The following is a 23,857-nucleotide window of genomic DNA, read 5'->3' as shown; positions in this document are numbered from 1 at the left end:
GTGCCTGTAATCCCAGCTACTTGGGAGGCTAAGGCAGAGAATTCCTTGAACTAGGGAGGCAGAGGTTGCAGTGAGCCGAGATTGCGCCACTGTACTTCAGCTTGGGTGACAGAGCGAGACTCCATCTCAAAAAACCAAAACAAGACAAAATTCCACCCTGGACAACATAGTGAGACCTTTTCTCTACAAAAAAAAATATATAAAAATTAGATGGCATGTACCTGTCCTAGCTACTCAGGAGGCTGAGGCAGGAGGATCAGATGAATCCCGGAGTTCAAGGTTACAGTGACCTTGATCTTGCCACTGCAAGATCAAGGGTGACAGAGCCAGACCCTGTCTCTAAAAGTAAATAATAAAAATTTAATATGTTCATGGCGCCACTGCACTCCAGCCTGGGTGACAGAGCAAGATTCTGTCTCAAAAAAAAAAAAAATTAAAATGTTCAATAGGTACTTAATGAATAAATAAGGTATTGAATCTGAGACTGGTAGTGATTGTAATATCCATTATACCTGCTGCTAACCTAGTACGTGAATACATTAAGGATCTTGACCCAAAAAAATGGATTAAGTTTGAATCCTCACCCTCTTAAATAAAAAACTGCCAGGTATATTGTTAACATTATCTATTACAGTAACATCTAATTCACTGTAATCATGCTCAAGTAATCATTTTGTGAATGTATGGATTGATGAATAGTTAGATCATAGGTTACATCATGTGGCAGCTATGGAAGTCAAACTTATCTTTTTTTTTTTTTTTGAGATGGAGTCTCGCTCTGTTGCCCAGGCTGGAGTGCAGTGGCATGATCTCGGTTCACTGCAACCTCCACCTCCTGGTTTCAAGAGATTCTCCTGCGTCAGACTCCCAAGTAACTGGGATTATAGGTTTGTACCACCATGCCTGGCTACGTTTTGTATTTTTAGTAGAGACAGGGTTTCACCATGTTGGCCAGGCTGGTCTTGGACGCCCGACCTCCAGTGATTTGCCTGCCTCGGCCTCCCAAAGTGCTGGGATTATTTATTTATGTATTTGAGGCAGAGTCTCACTCTGTCACCCAGGCTGGAATGCAGTGGTGGGATCTCAGCTCACTGCATCTTCCACCTCCTGGGCTCAAGTAATTTCCCCGCCTCAGCCTCCCAAGTAGCTGGGACTACAGGCATGCACCATCACACCTGGCTAATCTTTGTATTTTATAGAGATGGGGTTTCGCCATGTTGCCCAGGCTGGCCTGGAACTGCTAAACTCAAGTGATCCACCCACCACAGCCACCAGAGTGCTGAGATTACAGGCATGAACCACTGTGCCCCGCCTTAGACTACTTTAAAGTAACATTATTAAAAACAGTAAAAGTATAATTTTGAAGAATTAATTTAACTGCAGTATTTCTACCTTTATAGTTCAAGCACTATAATGAAATAAGAATGAAGTGAAGCATGTAACTATCTAGTTTATTAATAGTATGTTTTTATGTTGCTCTATATTTTCTACTTTCTTAAGTAATATCAATATATTGTCCAATAGGGCCACTATTAGCTGTGAATGGCAATTTAAACTTAAATTGCTGGCCAGGCGCCATGGCTCATGCCTATAATCCCAGCACTTTGGGAGGTCGAGGTAGGCAGATTGTTTGAATCCAGGAGTTCGAGACCAGCCTGGGCAACATGGCGAAATCCCATCACTACAAAAAAAAAAATACAAAAATTAGCTGGGTGATACCCTGTCCCTCCCCTGCCCCACCTCTGGCGGCTCCAAATGTAAATAAATAAAACATTTTTTTAAGTTTAATTTGTTTGTTTGTTTGTTTGTTTTTGAGATGGAGTTTTGCTCTTGTTGCCCAGGCTGGAGTGCAATGGCACAGTCTTGGCTCACCACAACCTCTACCTCCCAGGTTCAAGCGATTCTCCTCCCTCAGCCTCCCAAGTAGCTGGGATTACAGGCATGCACCACCACGCCTGGCTTATTTTGTGTTTTTAGTAGAGATGAGGTGTCTCCATGTTGGTTGGGCTGGTCTCGAACTCCCAACCTCAGGTGATCCGCCCGCCTCAGCCTCCCAAAGTGCTGGGATTGCAGGCATGAGCCACTGCACCCAGCCTAAAGTTTAAAATTTTATCCCTCAGTCGGACTAGCTACATTTCAAGTGCTCAGTAGCCATATGTGGTTAGTGGTCACTATATAGGACAGCACAAAGAACATTTCTATCTTCATAGAAAATTCTGTTTGCTCTTGTAGATTATTACATACACAATTACTTATCCTTTATTTTGCTACAGTGTCATTAGAGTTTTTGTTTGTAATTTGATAATTCAGTTTCATATGTCCTAGAAATACTTTTGCTTTCTTGAAATTTTATTTCCTCCCAGTTTTTTTTTAATCAACTATATGTTTAAATCAACATTTTTTTCCCTTTGTTGTTCCATTAAGATAGTCAACATCTGACAATTTTACCTTAAAACTTTTAAGTTCTGTGATGAATACAGTCGAAGTAATGCCTTTAGGTATTACTCATTTTTAAGACAACACAATCTATGACACTGTCTCTCCATGTGCCTCTTTTACCATGTACAGTGAAAAACTACTTATTAAATGGTGATTTTCCCCCTTTATCTTATTAAGTAAATTATATGGTCTTTTTTTTATGGAAGCCTCCATAGTTAGAGATGTAAAACGGCAATTTCTTGGTTCTATAGCATGACATAGTTCAGAGCTGAGATTAGAGAAACCCCGTAGAGTTGTTAATACTTGAGGGCATCCCCAACTAGAAAAGTATGTGAATTTAGGCATGGGAGGAAGGAAGGATCTGCTTTAAATTTAGTGTAGGGTCACTGAATCTTAATGATAGATTAAACAAGGGAGGTAGAATAATGAATAGGGGTATACTGTGTGTAGCACTAATACCAGAAGTCCATGGTTTGTGGCGGTTTTTTAATGTCCTTTCCCATATGGTTTTGAATAGAGCAGGTTATGGCAGGGATGAGCTAAGGAATAGCTTTGTTAATGAATAAATAGGAGTAATTTTTTAACAGGAGACTTCAGGCAGTTTATTCAGAATGCCTGCTTATTTATTGAATCATGTGGTTAAATTTTTTTTCCTGATCTTAATAATACATTAAGTGGGATTGCTAAGGTATTCCCCGTATTTTCTTTCTAAAATAGCTATATCTACATTTCAGAGCCAGCCCTAACAGTGAATCCTTGGGTTGGGTTTTACTTTCTTAATTAAAGGCCAGTCGTATGGAGCTTTTGAGCATTGGCAGCATCAGTCCTTAGGGTTTGGTGTGCAGTATTAGACTTTGTTTCATAGTGTCAATTCATTTGGTACGAGTTAATTAAATTGTCATTTGGAGCCATTTTCCAACTCTACTATATTCACCTAAACTTAACTAGGTGTGTAATTTTGGTGACTTTACTCTTATAACGTTGCTCATGGGCAAGGCAGCCACTTTTCTTAAGACAGGCTTTCTGCCCTCCCACTTATAAATCTCTGAGAGTAATGCTGAAAGCTGATCTTGCAGAGTAGCAAGTTAGAATCAGATAACCTGACTAGACACACTTTTAAGTATCTCTCAGGGCAGTTCTTTGGAGGAGCTTACTTAATATTTCCTAAAGGAGAGGTTAAGTGGGTTGTCTTTGGTGCGTTAGTTATGCAGAGAGACGGGAAATGTAACTCTCCTGACTCCAGGGCCCCAAATGCAAACACTAGCCTAGTTGTTCCCAAACTTTCTTCTTGATGTGGATGACTTGAATGGTTTATTTTCACTTGATGAGCCACACCCCCAGGCCACTTTAGTATTCATGGCAGACCCCAACACTAAGTCCCTTTGTTGTCTTTGTTTTTTGCATTTTTTTGTTAACTAGAAAAGATAAAATTATGAGAGACCTGATTATAGACTGAGGTTCTGTTGCTGATGGTTCCCACCACTTTTTTCACATCTCAGAGAAAGGCAAAGACCTGGATGGGCAACAGAAAACAGCAAAGCAAACATAAACATCACATCATGTCTGAGCATCAATGTGGTGCTACCAGAGTGGGAAAGGATGTAGTCATTATCAAAATATAAAGATGGTTCTTTGCCAAAAGCATTAACATTGTCAGCATTTTAAAGTTTGAAACTTGCTGTAGAAGCAATGGTCTTTTCTTTAAGGAAAAAAAAAATGTTTTCTTGAAGAAAAGGAAAATGGACTAAGAATTTTAAAAATCTGCATTATTGTTCTGAATATTAACTAAGTGAATGACATTTAGGCAAATAGCTTAATTTGTCTGTGTTTGTGCATGTGTGCACTTGTGTTTTTTAACTCACATGAAATAAAATTAAAAAGGAAGTACAATTCTTTAAAAAACAAGTGGGCAAAGTAGATTAATGGCACTGGTAAATTGTCTTCCTTGTAGATGCAGTTTTTTAGTTTAGAACTTACAGAGGTTACAAATAAGACACAGCTAACTGTTTCTGATAAGAGTTTCACTTGTCCAGATCAAAAGCATAGAAGAGTAGTTGGCAAGAGTGCCCAACTGTTGAGAGAGGGAAAACTGGAATAACAGGATAGGGCATAATTGATTTACTGTCCATTAGCCAAGTAGAAGTAGCAGGCCCATAGTGTGAATATCTTCATATTCTTTTATTCCAGCCAAAATCCTTACTAATGTCAGGGGTGAAGGAGACTCAGAACGCATTGGCCAAAAGTGTAAGAGGAAGAGCCTTGGTAACTCTCATGATAAAATTTAACTATTTTAGGCCGGGCGCGGTGGCTCACGCCTGTAATCCCAGCACTTTGGGAGGCCGAGGCGGGCAGATCACGAGGTCAGGAGATCGAGACCATCCTGGCTAACAGGGTGAAACCCTGTCTCTACTAAAAAATAGAAAAAATTAGCTGGGTGTGGTAGTGGGTGCCTGTGGTCCCAGCTACTTGGGAGGCTGAGGCAGGAGAATGGCGTGAACCCGGGAGGCGGAGCTTGCAGTGAGTCGAGATCCCACCACTGCACTCCAGCCTGGGCAACAGAGTGAGACTCTGTCTCAAAAAAAAAAAAATAATAAAATAAAAAAATTAACTATTTTAATATGCTCTTCTTTTTCCTTGATTCATTTTCCTTGGAGATTTTTTATCTTGCCATCTTTCCCTGATGTGTGTGATACCAGGAACTCTGCTACCTTTCTGTGAAGCATTCAATTGTTGAAACAGTAACAAGTTGCTATTGTTATTGTTACTGGCTTTGTTGTTCTTCCTCTTCATCACTTAAAAGTACAAAGTGGACAGACTATAACTGCATTATCCATTGCAGCGCAGCAGCTGTGAAAAGGCTCATTTGCTTTCATAACAGGGGCTTTGCCCATAGTTGGTCACTCTCACTTGTTACTAGTTTTTGTTGTTCTTGTTGCTGTTGTTGTTTTTGAGATGGAGTCTCACTCTGTCGCCCAGACTGGATTGCAGTGGTGTGGCCTCGGCTCACTGCAACCTCTGCCTTTTGGGTTCAAGCAATTCTCCTGTCTCAGCCTCCCGAGTAGCTGGGATTACAGATGTGTGCCACCATGCCTGGCTAATTTTTGTATTTTTAGTAGAGATGGAGTTTCACCATGTTGGCCAGGCTAGTCTCGAACTTTTGACCTCAGGTGATCCGCCCACCTCAGCCTCCCAGAGTGTTGGGATTATAGGCGTGAGCTACTGCGCCCCACTCACTTGTTACTACTTAATGACCACTGTTTAGAATTAAGTGCAAATGGTTTCATAGAAGATTCATACACATTACAGTTATAAAAGTGTCCGGTAGCCGGGCACAGTGGCTTACAACCTGTAATCCCAGCACTTTGAGGGTGCTGAGGTGGGAGGATTGCTTGTGTCCAGGGGTTTGAGACCAGCCTGGGCAAAATAATGATATCTCCTCTCTACAAAAAGTTTAAAAATTTACCCAGGTGTGGTGGTATGCATCTGTAGTCACTCAGAAGGCTGAGTTGGGAGGATCTCATCAGCCCAGGAGATCCAGGCTGCAGTGAGCTGTGATAGCCCCACTTCACTCCAGCCTGGGTGACAGAGTAAGACACTGTCTCAAAAAAACACAAAAAAGTGTCCAGTGGACGGCTGGGCGCGGTTGCTCACGCCTGTAATCCCAGCAGTTTGGGAGGCCAAGGCAGGCAGATCACCTGGTCTTTTTTTTTTTTTTTTGAGATGGAGTCTCGCTGTGTTACCCAGGCTGGAATGCAGTGGTATGATCTGGGCTCACTGCAACTTCTGCCTCCCAGGTTCAAGCAATTCTTGTGCCTCAGCTTCCTGAGTAGCTGGGATTACAGGATGCACCACCATACCTAGCTAATTTTTGTATTTTTAGTAGAGACAGGGTTTCATCATGTTGGCCAGACTGGTGTCGAACTCCTGACGTCAAGTGATCTGCCCACCTTGGCCTCCCAAAATGTTGGGATTATGGGCGTGAACCTCTGCACCTGGCCTGATCTTTTTTCTAAGCGTACATATGGTATGCATACATATGTACCTATACTTATACACACATAACTTAAACAGAGATTCATATTATTTCGTAACCTGGTTTTTAAAAAGATCGTGTAACAACTTTTTATATTACCAAATATTCTTCCACATTAGGGGTCAGCAGATTTTTTTCCTGGAAAGAGACAGATAATTCCTATTTTAGGGTTTTTAGGCCATGCAGTCTCTGTTGCATCTACTCAACTCTGCTAACTTAGTAGTGCAAAAACAGCCAGAGAAAATATGTAAACAAATGGATGTGGCTGTGTTCCAGTGGAACTTTATGGACAGAAACAGACAGTAGACTGGATTTGACCTCTGGGCTCTGCTTTGTTGATGTTGGTTCATCACTTTAATAACTGCACGGTATCTTATTTATTCTATTATTGGATATTATGCCAATTTTGTGTTTTGATATGATTTTGTGTGGTGATAAACAAGGCTGCAATGAATATCCTTATAGCGAAATATTTGGTTGCAGTTATGATCATGTCTTTAAGATTAGTACATTGCTTCTGACATTGTATCAGATTATCTACTAAAACTCAAATTTAAAAATCAAAACATTTCTGGTCTGCAGTATTTCTTGATTTATGTGTCCAATCTTTAAAGTATTATATAAAATTGAATTTCACAAAATGGTGTTAGGTTAAAGTAAAATTCCTAAAAATGTTCCTATAATTGCTTCAGTTATTTCTAAAATTGTCTTTGGGCTTAATTGGTGTTTTCCTTCCTGAAAAGAATTATAAATTGATTAATTTACTTGATTTTTAAATGAGATTTTAAGAGCCTTTATTGAGTGGTTGTTATTTTATTTATTGCAGGCTGTAAGAAACGTTTTTTTCATATTATTTACTAGGCCATTAAATAATTGGAAAAGTTTTGTTCCCTGTACAGAAGAAATATTGCCCTTTGTGACAAGGTCTTGTCTGACTGTTAGGAAACTAACCTTTTTCTTTTGGGCCTTGTTTCAGCTATCCTACAAAAGGAAAACATAACCTGTTTGTTTGTTTGTTTGTTTATTGAGACGGAGTCTCACTCTGTCGCCCAGTCTGGAGTGCAGTGGCACGATCCCGGTTCACTGCATGCTCCGCCTCCTGGGTTCACGCCATTCTCCCGCCTAAGCCTCCGGAGTAGCTGGGACGACAGGCGCCCGCCACCACGCCCGGCTAATTTTGGTTTTGTATTTTTAGTAGAGACGGAGTTTCACCTTGGTAGCCAGGATGGTCTCGATTTCCTGACCTAGTGATCCGCCTGTCTCGGCCTCCCAAGGTGCTGGGATTACAAGCGTGAGCCACCGCGCCTGGACTTCTGTTTAGTTTTTTATATGGCTCAAACATAGTTTTCTGGTGGTTAGGGACATTTCTTCAGTTTATCTGACATAGATAGATATCTTCCAAGTTTGTTTAGTGAGACCAAAGGTCATTTATTGTGAGTTTGCAGGTTTACTGCAAGTTCCAAATATGTATTATGACCAGGAAGCAGTCACACTTAAGCTTGAGACAGAAAAACTAAAGATTGGCCCGGCACAATGGCTCATACCTGTAATCCCACCACTTTGGGAAGCCGAGGCGGGCAGATCACAAGGTCAAGAGATCGAGACCATCCTGGCCAAAATGGTGAAACTCTGTCTCTACTAAAAACACAAAAATTAGCTGGGCATGGTGGCACACGCCTGTAATCCCAGCTACTTGGGAGGCTGAGGCAGGAGAATTGCTTGAACTCTGGAGGCAGAGGTTGCAGTGAGCCAAGATTGCACGACTGTGCTCCAGCCTGGTGACAGAGGAAAAAAAAAAAATTAGCAGGTTTTCAATTAACAGATATTTAGATTAAACTAAGAATGCAACGAAGTCTGTAGTAAAGAGGTAGTATCTTCTCTCATTAATTTCTTAGGCTAATGAAATCACATCATCCAAATGAAATTGCAACATTTTTAGAATTTCTGCAACAAATCGTTATTAATTATATTTATTCTCAAAAGTGACTGGCCACCTTAGGCAGAGTTCAAAGAATTTTAGTATCAGTAAACTCGAGAGGCATGGCTATCTGGAAGAGCCTATATATTATTTGCACATTCTAAAGCAGTGCTTCTTGCCGGGCGCGGTGGCTCACACCTGTAATCCTAGCACTTTGGGAGGCCAGGGTGGGTGGATCACAAGGTTGGGAGTTCGAGACCAGGCTGGCCAATATGGTGAAACCCTGTCTCTACTAAAAAAATACAAAAATTAGCCAGGTGTGGTGGCATGTGCCTGTAGTCCCAGGTACTTGGGAGGCTGAGGCAGAAGAATCACTTGAACCTGGGAGGCGGAAGTTTCAGTGAGCTGAGATTGTGCCTCTGCACTCCAGCCTGGGTGACAGCGACTCCATCGCAAAAAAATAAAATAAAATTGAAAGAAAAAAAAAAAAAAGCAATGCTTCTTAAAATTTAGCTTGGTAAGAGTTACCTAAAGAGCTTGTTAAAAGACAGATTGCTGGGCACCAGGGTGTTCCATACGCTAGGTCTGTAGTGGGGCCCATGAATTTGCATTTCTAATAGTTTCCAGGTGATACTAGTACCTGGTCCAGCCACCACCCTTTAAGAACCACTGTTGTAGAAAAATAATTAACCTAGGGGAACATCACACACCAGGGCCTATCACGGGGAGGGGGGAGGGGGGAGGGGGGAGGGGCGAGGGATTGCATTGGGAGTTATACCTGATGTAAATGATGAGTTGATGGGTGCTGACGAGTTGATGGGTGCAGCACACCAACATGGCACAAGTATACATATGTAACAAACCTGCACGTTATGTACATGTACCCTAGAACTTAAAGGATAATAATAAAAAAAAAAAGAAAAATAATTAACCTTTTTTTCCAGTTATAATTTTAATTCCTGCAACTTCACAGTTTCTATAAACTTTTGTTTTTCAGAAAGCTCCTAAAATTTAGCTTCTTTTTAATTTGTGAATTATGTTTAGCTTTTCTCATCTATGAAAATTTTCTTAGCACTTTAGGAATTGTCTTTTATCAGAAGACATGCATACAGCCAACAGACACATGAAAAAATGCTCGTCATCACTGGCCATCAGAGAAATGCAAATCAAAACCACAATGAGATACCATCTCACACCAGTTAGAATGGCAATCATTAAAAAGTCAGGAAACAACAGGTGCTGGAGAGGTTGTGGAGAAACAGGAATACTTTTACACTGTTGGTGGGATTGTAAACTAGTTCAACCATTATGGAAAACAGTATGGCGATTCCTCAAGGATCTAGAACTAGAAGTACCATATGACCCAGCCATCCCATTACTGGGTATATACCCAAAGGATTATAAATCATGCTGCTATAAAGACACATGCACACGTATGTTCATTGTGACACTATTCACAATAGCAAAGACTTGGAATCAACCAAAATGTCCATCAGTGACAGACTGGATTAAGAAAATGTGGCACATATACACTGTGGAATACTATGCAGCCATAAAAAAGGATGAGTTTGTGTCTGTCCTTTGTAGGGACATGAATGCAGCTGGAAACCATCATTCTCAGCAAACTGTCGCAAGAAGAGAAAACCAAACACCGCATGTTCTCACTCATAGGTGGGAACTGAACAATGAGATCACTTGGACTCTGGAAGAGGAACATCACACACCGGGGCCTATTATGGGGAGGGATTGCATTGGGAGTTATACCTGATGTAAATGACGAGCCGATGGGTGCTGACGAGTTGATGGGTGCAGCACACCAACATGGCACAAGTATATGTATGTAACAAACCTGCACGTTATGCACATGTACCCTAGAACTTAAAGTATTAAAAAAAAAAAAAAAAAAAAAAAAGAATACATTTCTTAAAACTCTAAAGAATAGAAAAATAAGAATAAAAATTATACAGCTTGGAAAAAAAAAAAAAAAAAGGCATTGTCTTTTATCTTAAAATCCAGGTTTGACCTTTTACTAAGGATACAAATTCACGGCCGGGCCCGGTGGCTCACGCCTGTAATCCCAGCACTTTGGGAGGCTGAGGCAGGCGGATCACGAGGTCAGGAGTTCGAGATCATCCTGTGAATGGTGAAACCCCATTTCTACTAAAAATACAAAAAATTAGCCGGGCATGGTGGGGGGCACCTGTAGTCCCAGCTACTCTGGAGGCTGAGGCTGGAGAATGGCGTGAACCTGGGAGGCGGAGCTTGCTGCTGAGATCGCGCTACTGCCCTCCAGCCTGGGCGACAGAGTGAGACTCCGTCTCAAAAAAAAAAAAAAAAGATACAAATTCATTTTAATAAATGTGTGATTATTAGTTGTTATTTAAGTAATATCTAACTTTGCAATTGTCAAGTTGCTTTCACTCACACCAGACTTTTAGTATTGGAAATTATGAACATAACCATGTTACCCATGGAAGTGTTAAATCTTATCCTGGGTAGTGTTTCAGGATGGCCAAAATCCATCTCCAATTAAATACATTTAAATTAGTCCATATTTGATTAACTTTACTGTCATCATCCTAGTAATCTCTTAGAAAGGCAATTGTCAAATTTCTTTATAGCCAAGTAAGAGTTGAAATAAGTTTTTAAAGTATGGTACAAAGCAAAACTAAGTTACAGTTATTAAAATGAAGAATTCATTTAGAGCCAAAAGATTTTTTAAAACTGCAGAATACAGTCAGTGCAAAGCCTGATTGAAAGCAACTTCATTTTTATAGATTTCTTGAAACAGATCTTCATTGTTTTCTGGAAAGATAGTATTTGAGAAAAAGAAATGTCTCCAGTTACTGTTTTTATGAGGAGAGAATAGCTTGGTCTTTTTAATGGTTAATGAGAAGAAGTAATAGTTAAACACTTAGAGCATTGATTTCTGATTTGAATTCTCCAACACAGGCCAGCCCCGGGGCGGGGGGGGGGAAAGCTTGCTAATTAACATTTGATTACTGATGCCACCTTCTCATTCCCCTTGCACCATCCGGTTTCAAACGTTTTTTGTTCAGAAAGGATTTTAAGGAGGTTTTTAACTTGCATCTTAGTAAAACAAATCCATGTGCAACTGCAACGTGTATACAATAATTTTTAAAAGAGGAGAAAAAAAGGCCTTAGATATGAAGTATGTGTTCAGAACGCACTCTGAATCACTTCTGATTCAGAAGTGATTGCTTTCTTAACTATAAGCCTTTCAGAGCACCAGTGATTGCTAGGATACTGGAATTAAGCCTAGTTTGTATGCGTTATTTTGATTTAGCACACACACATACAAATAACTTATTTGCTCAATGCGGTTATTTAACAAACTCTTAACCAGAACATCTGATAATGTGATGCACTGGGAGCTTAAGTTTGATATATTTAAAATTTGGTCTAAGCTCAGGTTTTAATATGACTGGAGTCCTTTTTCTTCTAAGAATGATAAAAGAATGAGATGGATGGCTGTAGTTTCAGAGTACTTTTTTGTAAGGGCTGTACTATAAAGTGCCATAGTATCTTAATTCAGAAAATCCAGAAACTAAAATGCTGATTACTGAACATTTTGTTTTTATATTTTGCAATAACAAAATGTTTGATATGTGAAGAATTGTGGGCCAGATTTAAAAAAATGTTAAATGTTGAGATAAATTAATAAAACTTGAAAACTATATCACTTAGTAGCATTCTGGCAAAATCATATAACCACTCTGATGACATTAGGTTGATAGAATAGTTTTCTGGGAAACCAGTATGACAGGCCTTATTTTTAAATGAGATCTCATAAGGGGAAAATATTAATTAGTGTTTTTTAAAAAGTGTAATAAAAGTAAATACTAAGACTCATCATGCAAAAAAAAACACGAAAATGCTTATTATCTTTATTTCTCATGTGAAATAACTTGCCATTTTTCTTTTTGATGTCTCTGTTATATTTATCCGATTGTTTCTCCATTTTCTAGCATTAATGATTTTAAATTTTCTCTCATTACTTCCTCGTCTTGTATATATTTAGCACCTCTTTTCTTCTACCTAGGATTAAGTCTAGTATTTTCATGAAATAATAACATTTTGGATCTTTGAAAATCAGAAATGATCATGTTTTATTCTCTTCTAAGACGGAGTACGTGAGATCTCAGAAAGGCTCCACCAATTTTTCCACAGTAACAGTTGAGCAGAATGAGGATTAGAAATCTAGTTCTCTGGCTTGGTAAGGTAGCTCGCCTGTAATTCCAGCACTTTGGTAGGCTAAGGTGGGCAGATCATGAGGTCAGGAGTTCGAGACTAGCCTGGCCAACATGGTGAAACCCTGTCTCTACTAAAAATACAAAAATTAGCCGGGTGTGGTGGCACACGCCTGTAATCCCAGCTACTCAGGAGGCTGAGGCAGGAGAATCACTTGAACCCAGGAGGCAGAGTTGGCAGTGAGCCGAGAACCCACTGCACTCTGGCCTGGGCGACAGAGCAAGACTCTGTCTCAGCAAAAAAATAAAAATAAAAAATAAATAAATCTAGTTCTCTGCCTCAAGGTATGCTGCCACACCTCAAACTTTGTGACTTTTTTATTAGTTTGCTTTCACAAGAATAATATCTGAATGACATTTAAAATTCCCTAAAAGTTTTTCAATAGTTTGATATTTAGCTCACAAGGAATGGTGTTTTATAACTGAGAATGTTATCTACTAAATTTTATATTTTTCAATTTAAATAGTTAAGAACAACTTATTTGAGACTAATCTGAGCTTCACGGTTTAACCTTTAGCAGAGCAACTTTTCCTAAGAATTACTTTCCTAAGAAATTCTGATGAAATTTAACTAAAAAATAAAACTGAAAATTTAAATGAATAAAAAAAAAAGTTAGTGGGAGATGAATATCTTATGAAGGTACTTTTATAATTTTATACTGAGTAGGTTATAATGAAATGATCTTTTCACCAGTGCTGTGTTTAACACTGAAATTTCCACAGACATTGAGGAACTATGAAGTTTGAAGTAGAGATTATTACTTAGTTTTTCATATTAATTATACTATATAAACAGGTGTTTATTAGCAATGACAAATAAATAATAAGGAAACAAATCAGTAATTAATTCTATACTATTAAAAGTTAATCTGATTTATATATTTCCTCAGTTGCAAACGACTGTCTTATCTGAAACAATATGGAAGAAATTAAACCATACCTTTAGAAAAACTTGAATGCAAATTAGAAAATCTGTTGTCAATCCAGAACTCTAGATCTAAATACAATATAGTTTGTAACGTAATTTTAATGTTCAGCTGGTAATCAAAGAATTTATTAAATTCCTTCTGAACTAATTGAAACATTTGCATAGTTTAGGAGTCTGAAATCTCATAGATTTAGAGCTTAATGTAAAACAAGAATTAAAGAGATTATGAAGGTTCAGCATGATCTTGAGCCAATGCTGATCAAAAACAAAAAATGTGTAAGATAAAAAAGCCCTTAGGAAATGTTACCCTGTGAAGTGCCACTTGTCCTTAACTGGAATTTAACACACACTAAAGATGAAACTCCATCAGAAGCAGCACAATATTGGCAGCTGGTCATGCCAGCCACTGCAACCCAGCCTGTGTGTGTATGTTCTTTCTACTTCTTTAAAGTGCTCTCAAATCCCAAGTCAATCAATTAGTGTCCTTCCTCCTCTCTTTCTCACTTCTCTCTCCTCTTTCTTTCCCTATCATCTCTTTCTCTCTGTCTCTTTACCCTCCATCTTCTCTCTCTCTTTCCTCCTTTTCCCTTTCCCCTTCTTCCTCCTTTTCTCCCTCTCCATTCCCCCTCCCTCTTTCTTCCTCTTATTTCTTCATCTTCCCTCCTCTGAAAGAACTGTGTCCTTCATCTGATCCATGATGACTTTAAATTCGTCTGTATCATTTTATACAAAGCTGTATTTTATCATTTAGGTTTCCTAGAATACTAACTTTTTTCAGAATTGTTTTTATGTTTCTTTTGTGTACATTTTGGATTTCTTTCTTCTCTGCAGGATTATGATTTCAATTTTTTATTAAACATAATCATCAATAAAGAAAATGGAATTGTAATCTATTAGTAAAATCCCCACTGTTTTGATGCTTTTACTATCTTATCACTTGTGCTTCATCCATATACTGATAACATCTACATATGTACAGCATTGGTATGCATGGAATTATTTTTGAACAACAAATTTGTTTTCAGTTAAATTGTTTAGTGATTGTGGTTTAACATAAGATTCTTTTAGTTTAAACTCAGAATACTCTGTGAATTTAGCCTTTGCATTGGAACAATCAAACATTAGCCTAATATGCTTTACATGGGACTCTCTCAGCCAAGTTCTGTCTGCATTAGCCAGTTTATTCTATGACAAGTTGCTTAACAGATGTCATTCTGGGGAGAACAATGAAGCCAAATACTTGTGCAATGGCTAACATTACTCTAACTTTGATCACTTTTGTTCAGCACATCAGTCTGGCGTTGTGCTTTATACCAACATAACACTATAGCCAGGACGTGCTTTTCAGGCTTAGAATAGCAAAGGAATGTTATTCAATTTAGTGCAGTTACAGATGAGTTAATGAAAGAAGAAAATACTGTTTATTTCATAATACCTTATTGTTGTATTTTGGAATTAAGATGGAATTTAAAGAATCCCACTCCAAAGTTATTTGTTTGTATACTCATAGTATTTGTGTATACTTTACAATGCTAAAGTAGCTTTGCCGCCTTTCCAAAAGGATGTAAATATTTGTCCTGCTTTTTTTCAAAAATAACTGATAAAGTTTGTTATATCTAGATAACATAATCAAAAATAAATTTCAAGAAATTATTTTAAAGTAATAATTTCTTAATTATTTTACGAAATAGTTTTAAGAAATTCTTTTGCCTTGAAGCCTAAAGACTCCTCATACTCCCTCTTCTAGCCTTCATCTTTTATTAATGTAACACTCTAGGTTTGTGGAACACTTTTCTTGTTAAGAACACTAATGTTTAAAAATAACAAAATAATAACAGCTAGTGAAAGTGGTTAGATGTTAACCCAATTACATTTGGTTAAATTGTTGGGTTGATAATGACTGATAAAAATTTCCAAACAATGTGACCAACTATAAACAAAATATTGCATGGTAGACTAGCCATTTGCTAAGAAACTCTAAAGAAAACCTGTTTGTTTGAATTGAGTACAGATCAAGCCATTCCCAAGCTCCTCAGATCTCATTTACTAAGTCATTTTTCCACAGGTGTGAATTAGAGGTAAAAATAGAATGAGTTCTGTGTTTTTGTTTTATTTTTTGTTTCTCCTTTCCGTAGTGAACTTGTATCTCTATTTCACTGGAATGGTAACTTAGATGTGATTATGTATAAGAAAGGGTAATGTGAAAACAAAATGCTGTAATTGGACAACATGATACTTTAAGCTTCTGCATTTTTAAAACATAAATGCATGATGCTTGTTGAAGTATGAGAATCTATTGAAGTCTTTGGGTTTTGTTTTGTTTTTTGAGACAGGGTCTCACTGTGTCATCTAGAGTTCAGTGGCACAGTCATGGCTCACTGCTGCCTCGATCTGCTGGGCTCAAGGGATCTTCGCAGCTTGGCCTCCCAAAGGGTTGGGATTACAGGCATGAGACACCATGCCTGGCCTCAAGTCTTAACATAGAACATATGATAGGGAGCATTTCAATCCTAACTTCATTTGATACAGTAGGATAATAGTGCCATAATTAACTTGAAGAATTAGTTAAAATGGATAATCTCTCCATTGTTATGATTCATTAATTTATTTGTGAATAAAAACTAAAATAGAAAAGAAAACCTGAAGAGAGACATATTGCTTTTTTCTTTTTTTTTTTTTGAAACAAGGTCTTGCTCTGTCTGCCAGGTGGGAGTCCAGTGGCGTGATCATGGCTCACTGTATCCTCAACCTCTTGGACTCAAACAGTCGCCCCACCTCAGCTTCCTGTGTAGTGGGGACTACAGGCATGAGCCACCATGCCTAGCTAATGTTATTTTTTGGTAGAAATGGGATCTCACTATGTTGCCCAGGCTCATCTTGAACTCCTGAGCTCATGTGATCCTCCTACCTTGACCTCCTAAAGTGCTGGGATTACAGGTGTGAACCACCACACCCAGTAACACTTCTTTTATTTTTATTTTTATTATTTTCTTTTGAGACAGAGTCTCACACTGTTGCCCAGGCTGGAGTGCGGTGGCACAATCTCAGCTCACTGCAACCTCTGCCTCCTGGGTTCAAGCCATTCTCCTGCCTCAGCTTTTTGAGTAGCTGGGATTACAAGCACGTGCCACCACACCTGGCTAATTTTTGTATTTTTTGTAAAGACAAGGTTTTGCTGTGTTGGCCAGGTTGGTCTTGAACTCCTGACCTCAAGTGATCCGCCCACCTCAGCCTCCCAAAGTGCTAGGATTACAGGTGTGAGCCACCACGCCCAGCCAACACTTCTTAATTACTGGCTGATGTAGAGTTTAACCTTCCAACACTTTATTCTGATAAGTTTACCTCCTTCCCTTTCAAAGTAGAAGGTATAATGTTGCATGTTGGGAAAAATAGTTTCTCAGCTTTAATGCATTTTTTGTATTTAATTTTCAGGAAGGGCCTATAGCTCTGATGTTAGTAAATATTACATGAAATAGTTTTTAGTTTGGATTGATTTCAAAAAAATAACCTGTGCTACTTTTTTTTTTTGTCGGTGGTGGGGAGATAGAGTCTCACTCTGTTGCTCAGGCTGGAGTGCGGTGGCGCGATCTCAGCTCACTGCCACCTCTGCCTCCTGGATGCAAATGATTCTCCTGCCTCAGTCTCCCAAGTAGCTGGGATTATAGGAGCCACCACCACGCCTGGCTAATTTTTTGTATTTTTAGTTAAAGATGGGGTTTCACCATGTTGGCCAGACTGGTCTCGAACTCTTGACCTCAGGTGATCCACCTGCCTTGGCCTCCCAAAGTCCTAAGATTACAGGTGTGAGCCACTGTGCGTGGCCCTGTGCTCCTTTAATAAGAAGTTTCTATATCTTTGAAACTTACTTAAAAAATGTAAAGACAATTTTAGGTTTTTCCGCCCCTGCCCCACTTCCCTGTAATAAAACTACCCTTCACTATTCCACATAAAAACGAAATATGTTTTTGGTTTTGAATCATTGTACATTTTAACAATTAAATAAATTATAAAAATTCATAATTGTACTTTGCCTTTAGGGAACTGGGTGCCTGAAGTTTCCTGACTGAAAAGAAATGAAGCCAGCCAGGGGCTGAAAACAAGAAAGGAGGGATGTTTCTTAACTCTTACTTCATCTAGTCTTCATTGAGAATCTGCTTTTAAGTTTGGTTTTGTTCTTTTTTACAAAATTTTTTGACTTGGGTTTTTATAGTTTCAAATTCTTGTTTTGAATCTAGAAGAAAACAGGAAATACATTGTGTGTCTCATAAATTGATTGGAAACTATAAGTCATGTGAAAAGTCTATTTTAATTGTCCTGTCTCTTTCTTTTCATAGGTAAAGAGAAATGTGTATGACCTTACAAGTATACCCGTTCGCCACCAATTGTGGGAGGGCTGGCCAACTTCTGCTACAGACGACTCAGTGAGTGACAGTCATATTTTCAGCTTTATATCCTCCTTTCTCTTTTGCCACTTTCAGTCTATTTGGCTTTGATAATAAGCACAATCAAATGCATTGAGTCTTCCATTGAAAGAATTATCTAGCCAGGCACGGTGGCTCACGCCTCCCAGCACTTTGGGAGGCTGAGGTGGGTGGATCACCTGAGGTCAGGAGTTTGAGACCAACCTGGCCACCATGGTGAAACCCTATCTCTACTAAAAACACAAAAATTAGCTGGGCATGGTGGCAGGCACCTCTAATCCCACTACTCAGGAGGTCGAGGTAAGAGAATCACTTGAACCTGGGAGGTGAAGGTTGCAGTGGGCTGAGATTGCACCATTGCACTCCAGCTTGGGTGACAAAAGTGAAACTGCATCTCAAAAAAAAAGGAAATAATTATCTAAACCAAACAATGTGAAAGTAAGAGAAGTTGTAATAATTTGAGTTCACTTTTGGAACAGATATCACAAGCCAAGCAGGTCAACGTTCTGTTGGTAATGTTACAGTTATCAATGCAAGAATTTGATGCTGCTGGGTTTGACTTAATTTTTTTCTTGATGAGAAGAATATATTCAGATACTACTAATGAAATGTTCAAGGCAAAAACATTTTCTTTCCTAAATTACAGATATTTCAAAATCAAGCCAATCATTGTATTTAATTTTAAAACTACCTTTTTCATAGTAGACTGACACTTAAAAGTTAATTTTTATAGTTAATATTAATAGCACTTTAATCTCAAACATACCCATAAATTTCGCTACTGTAAGAAGCTGGAAGAAAATAGCCTGTCATTTTTACCCTTATTATATTTTTTATAATGATTTTCCTATTGTAAATTTTTGAAGCCTTTCCTATCTCTTTTCATTTCCACTTATTGCTCTTTTCTGTGAGAGTAAATTTCACTATATAAGGAGGCCATCTGAAATTCAGTTTTGGCCACTTTTCCCCACAAACTTGCTTGTCTAACCAGATATCTAATTTTTTTAAAAAAGTAAAAGTGAAAATGAGAATGTTTCTGGAAATCTCAAGTTACTTCTAATTTTTAAAATAAATAGGGCTAAAAAGAAATTGGGACTTTATAAACATCTTGTAATGATCAATACTGAAATAATGATTATGCCTAAGAATTGAATTACCTTTCAATATTTTCTAGTAAATATTATATTTCTGCCTGGATAATAACTACAGTTCACTCCTCTTCCAGCACCACCACTATATATTTTAATATAAAATAATTCTTTGTGGAAGACAGAAAAGTTTTAAGACAATTTATGTAGATGCTACTTGAATCTAATTACAATGTAAACACTATGCCTTTAGAAAATGCTTTGTGGATTATGAAATTTTAAAAATCAGAAACTTTAATAATCAGAAAATAGCAAAACCTTTATTTTTGGTCAGGCACGGTGGCTCACACCTGTAATCCCAGCACTTTGGGAGGCCGAGGCCGGTGGATCACCTGAGGTCGGGAGTTTGTTTGTTTGTTTGTTTTTGAGATGGAATCTTGCTCTGTTGCCCAGGCTGGAGTACAATGACACAATCTTGGCTCACTGCAACCTCTACCTTCTGTGTTCAAGCAGTTCTCCTGCCTCAGCCTCCCAAGTATCTGGGAGGTGCTCTCCACCATGCCCGGGTAATTTTTGTAGTTTTAATAGAGATGAAGTTTCACCATGTAGGCCAGGCTGGTTTTGAACTCCTGACCTCAGGTGACCTGCCGGCCTTGGCCTCCCAAAGTGCTGAGATTACAGGCATGAGCCACTGGCCAAGGTCAGGAGTTTGAAACCAGCCTGGCCAACATGGTGAAACCCTGTCTCTAATAAAAATACAAAATTAGCTGGGCATGGTGGTTTATGCCTGTAATCCCAGCTAGCTGCGGGGCTAAAGCAGGAGAATCACTTGAACCTGGAAAGGGAGGTTGCAGTGAGCCGAGATTGTGCCATTGCACTCCACTGGGCAACAAGAGCAAAACTCCATCTGAAAAACAAAAACAAAAGCCCCTTTATTTTTAATAAACATTTCCAGAAAAAAAAATCTTTAGGTTTAGGTACTAAATTTGTTTCTAAAAAACTGATTTCAGCATTGATATTATAGTATATAATTAGAATTATTGGCTGGTCATCTACGGTTAAGGATAGGGATGTGTTTGTGGTTTTCTTCTGGTTTTTCTTTGTTGTTGTTTTTCTTGCTTGAGTGAGAAATTTGATAGAGAATATGCTACATTTATTTTTACAAAAATAAAAGAGTAATGTTCATACATGATGGTCTACTGTTTACCTGAGGAGGCATGAAAAAAACAGAAATGTTCTTAGTATTGTCTAATAACTTATTCCAAGAAATAGTAATATTATAGAAGAAATAATTATATATATAGAAGAAATAGAAGAAAATAATTAAGACCTGAGCATATCATTAAATTCTCTGAGCTTTAATTTTCTCACTAATTTGCGGAACTATTATGAAGATAAGTGATAATATAAATACAGTACCTGGCTCATAGTAGACACTCGATAAATGAGTCAACATTATAATTAAGATAACTCCAAAAAAAGTGATCATAATTGCAGATTACAATTACAGGCAAGAATTGACTGATTTAAAGAAATGAAGTGGTGTCTGAGACTTGCTTCAGAATAACCCATGCGTGGCACAGTGAGTGAGGATAGAGCTAATTTAGATTAGGCATCTATCACTCATTGTTGAATCTGGATGATATGTATATTGGGTTTATTATACTGTTTTCTCAACCTTTGTATATGTTTGAAAATTTTCATAATACAAAGTTTAAAGCAAAAATAATTGTCTTGTTTAAGAGCAGGGACATAAGATAATAGAGAAACTCTGGAAATGTGAGGCTTCACAGGGTTGAAAAAGCCAACTGCTTTTGCACCCCACCCTTTTAGAAACCAGAAATTGGCTTATCAGGTACAAGTTCCAAGAGTGGTAGGCAAAGTCGATGAAATATGATCAATTCTTCTGCCTGTAAAATAGTGCCTTATACATTTTAGGTGCTAATTCATTGAATTGAGTTGGCATGGTCTTTTATGAGACCCATGTTTTAATGGTTTTTATAACATTTAATTTTTTGCCAAAGAGTTGTCATGCAGTCTAATTACTATAGGAAAATATGGAAAGCAGCTAAAACTGTTTGTTTCCAAGACTGTAATACTACTTGGTGCTCTTAAGTCACAGCAAACACAAGAGGGAATCCCTATTAAGAGGCTTGATTCTTTTAGCCTCATTATTCCCATTTGCACCTTGTCCCAGAACCTGTGAAGTGGTGCCTGCCCACACCTCCCCAGAGCAAATGTTGCCGCATTGGCAGGATGTTGCCTTGAGCTTGCATGATTTGATACAACAAAGATGTTTAGGGCCAAGCTGCTTTTAACTGATGCCACAGCAGATTCACTAGCTCCAGTGCTTGAATTTAGCCAAAAATGGCTTATAACCAGTATTCTGAGGATATCATGGCCAAATAATATGTCATAAAACCTGTTTCATTAGGAGTATAAAAACTCATAATGCTGGTACTTGTAGTCTATATTTGTTGCAGGCAGTGGTGTTTTTATACTTATTGAAATCATTCAAGTGGAGGCATCTGCTACAAAACAAAATAGTCCTCAGCTTAGGGCATGAATTGGGTACAGCTGAGAAATGTCAGCTGTGTAAACAGCCTGAAATGTGTTACCAACAAAAATATAATTAATTTCTTTCCAAGACAGTGTGCCATAACTTAATACTTAGAATGGTTTAACTTTCAGAGAAAGCACCTGAACATTTGCTTCCTAGTGCCAGAGTAGAGGATTGATTATAAAGGTCATTAAAAGTGAGGTCATTTTGTACTTTTATTGCTCAGTTGAAGAAATTTGTGTAACTTTGAATGTAGGTAGCCTTAGATATCATTGGCTTCTATGAATTTATGAAAATACCGTAGATCAAGAAATTAATGGATTTGGGGTGATGAAAATATTCTAAAAATTAGATTATAGTAAAGGTCACACATCTCTAAAGTTTTAAACAATCATTGAATATTTAAAATGAGTGAATTTTATGGCATATAAATTATGCCTCAGTGAAGCTATTTTTTTAAAAAAGTTAATTAACTAGATTAAAATACTTTTTCACTTACATTTTTATCCTGCATGAGAAATACTTTGCAAAAACATAAGAGATGTTTTGTTCAGTATACTTCTCATTAACCTTTGACTCACCCAGTAGGACAAAGAAATAGACCTCTTATAATCAATTCTTTTATAATCTTGAGTCTCTTATGAATCTAATAGACTTCAGTCTTGGGCATTTTCAGGCTACTCAGTGAAGTCAACAATCATTTACAACATTGTTGCCCACCTCCCTTCAGAGTTAACATATTTTCTTTGCTTGTGGTCGTACTCTAATAGGGTGTGGAATACTGTATGAATTGTCAGTAACTCCATTCCTTTTGTACTCTTTCATCAGAAAAATAGGTATCTAAAGCTTCACCAGTGGGAAAATGTTTTCATGTTGTGACAGTTCAGCTGTGAGAACAAGGAGTTACAAGTAGGCAAAATCTCATTTTACACTTTAACAAGGAAACTCTTGGTTTCTAGAGAGGAGAAATAATTTTAACACCGTGAATTATGTTTAGACAGCTTATTACAGTGCAGTCAATATGAATACGTGTAGTTCTTTTTAAATTCCTGGATTTAATAATGCTTACACAAAGAAAACTCTTTCAGTTTTTTTTTGTTTGTTTTTATTTTTATTTTTATATTTTTTTTCGACAGAGTCTCTCGCTCTGTCACCTAGGGTGGAGTGCAGTGGTGAGATCTCAGCTGACTGCAACCTCTGCCTCCCAGGTTCAAGTGATTCTTATGCCTCATCCTACCAAGTAGCTGGGATTACAGGTGTGTACCACCATGCCCAGCTAATTTTTGTATTTTTAATAGAGACATGGTTTCACCATGTTGGCCAGGCTGGTCTCGAACTCTTGGCCTCAAGTGATCCACCCGCCTCGGCTTCCCAAACTGCTGGGATTACAAGCGTAAGCCACTGTGCCCAGCCAACTCTTTCAGTTTTAATACTTTTTTTTTTGAGACGGAGTTTTGCTCTTGTTGCCCAGGCTGGAGTGCAATGGCGCGATCTCGGCTCACCGCAACCTCGGCCTTCCGGATACAAATGATTCTCCTGCCTCAGCCTCCCAAGTTGCTGGGTTTACAGGCATGCGCCACAACGCCCGGCTAATTTTGTATTTTTAGTAGATACGGGGTTTCTCCATGTTGGTCAGGCTGGTCTTGAACTCCCGACCTCAGGTGATCCACCTGCCACGGCCTCCCAAAGTGCTGGAATTACAGGCATGAGCCACTGTGCCCAGCTTGATACTTTATTATTGTGCTTTTTTTTTTTTTTTTCTGTCTCTCTCTTTCCCTCTTTCTCAATCTCTCTTTTTTTTTTTTTTGGACGGAGTCTCACTCTCTTACCCCCATTCTATGGCATGGTCTTGGCTCACTGCAACCTCCACCTCCTGGATTCAAGCAATTGTCCCTCCTCAGCCTCTCGAGTAACTAGGACTACAGGCGCATGCCATCATACCCAGCTAATTTTTTGTTGTTGTTGTATTTTTAGTAGAAACAGGGTTTCATAAGTTGGCCAGGCTGTTCTTGAACTCCTGACCTTGTGATCCACCTGCCTCGGCCTGCCAAAGTGCTGGGATTACAGATGTGAGGCACCACGCCTGGCCTTTTCTTTCATGATTACTAATGGTCTTCTGTATTTCTGTCATTGGCCACAAAATATTCACTCAGAATTTTAGAAACTAGGAATTTTAGAATCAAAGCTCTTTGGGCATGT

The 23,857-nt window shown here is 38.3% G+C and overlaps 1 protein-coding gene across 2 annotated transcripts in view; it reads left to right on the top strand.

Moving 5' to 3' along the window:
• FAF1 (Fas associated factor 1) overlaps positions 1–23,857 on the top strand; it is a 506,672-nt gene that overhangs the window by 279,921 nt on the left and 202,894 nt on the right. For both annotated transcript variants that reach the window (XM_050802190.1, XM_050802198.1), the window contains one exon: positions 17,924–18,010. In XM_050802190.1, coding sequence (XP_050658147.1) covers positions 17,924–18,010 — 87 coding nt within the window. The remainder of the gene's footprint in view (positions 1–17,923; positions 18,011–23,857) is intronic.

Source organism: Macaca thibetana, chromosome 1 (genome assembly GCF_024542745.1).
Source record: "Macaca thibetana thibetana isolate TM-01 chromosome 1, ASM2454274v1, whole genome shotgun sequence".
Lineage (NCBI taxonomy): Eukaryota > Metazoa > Chordata > Mammalia > Primates > Cercopithecidae > Macaca > Macaca thibetana.
Note: the sequence above shows the minus strand (reverse complement) of the source record. Positions and strands in the feature narration are given on the sequence as shown.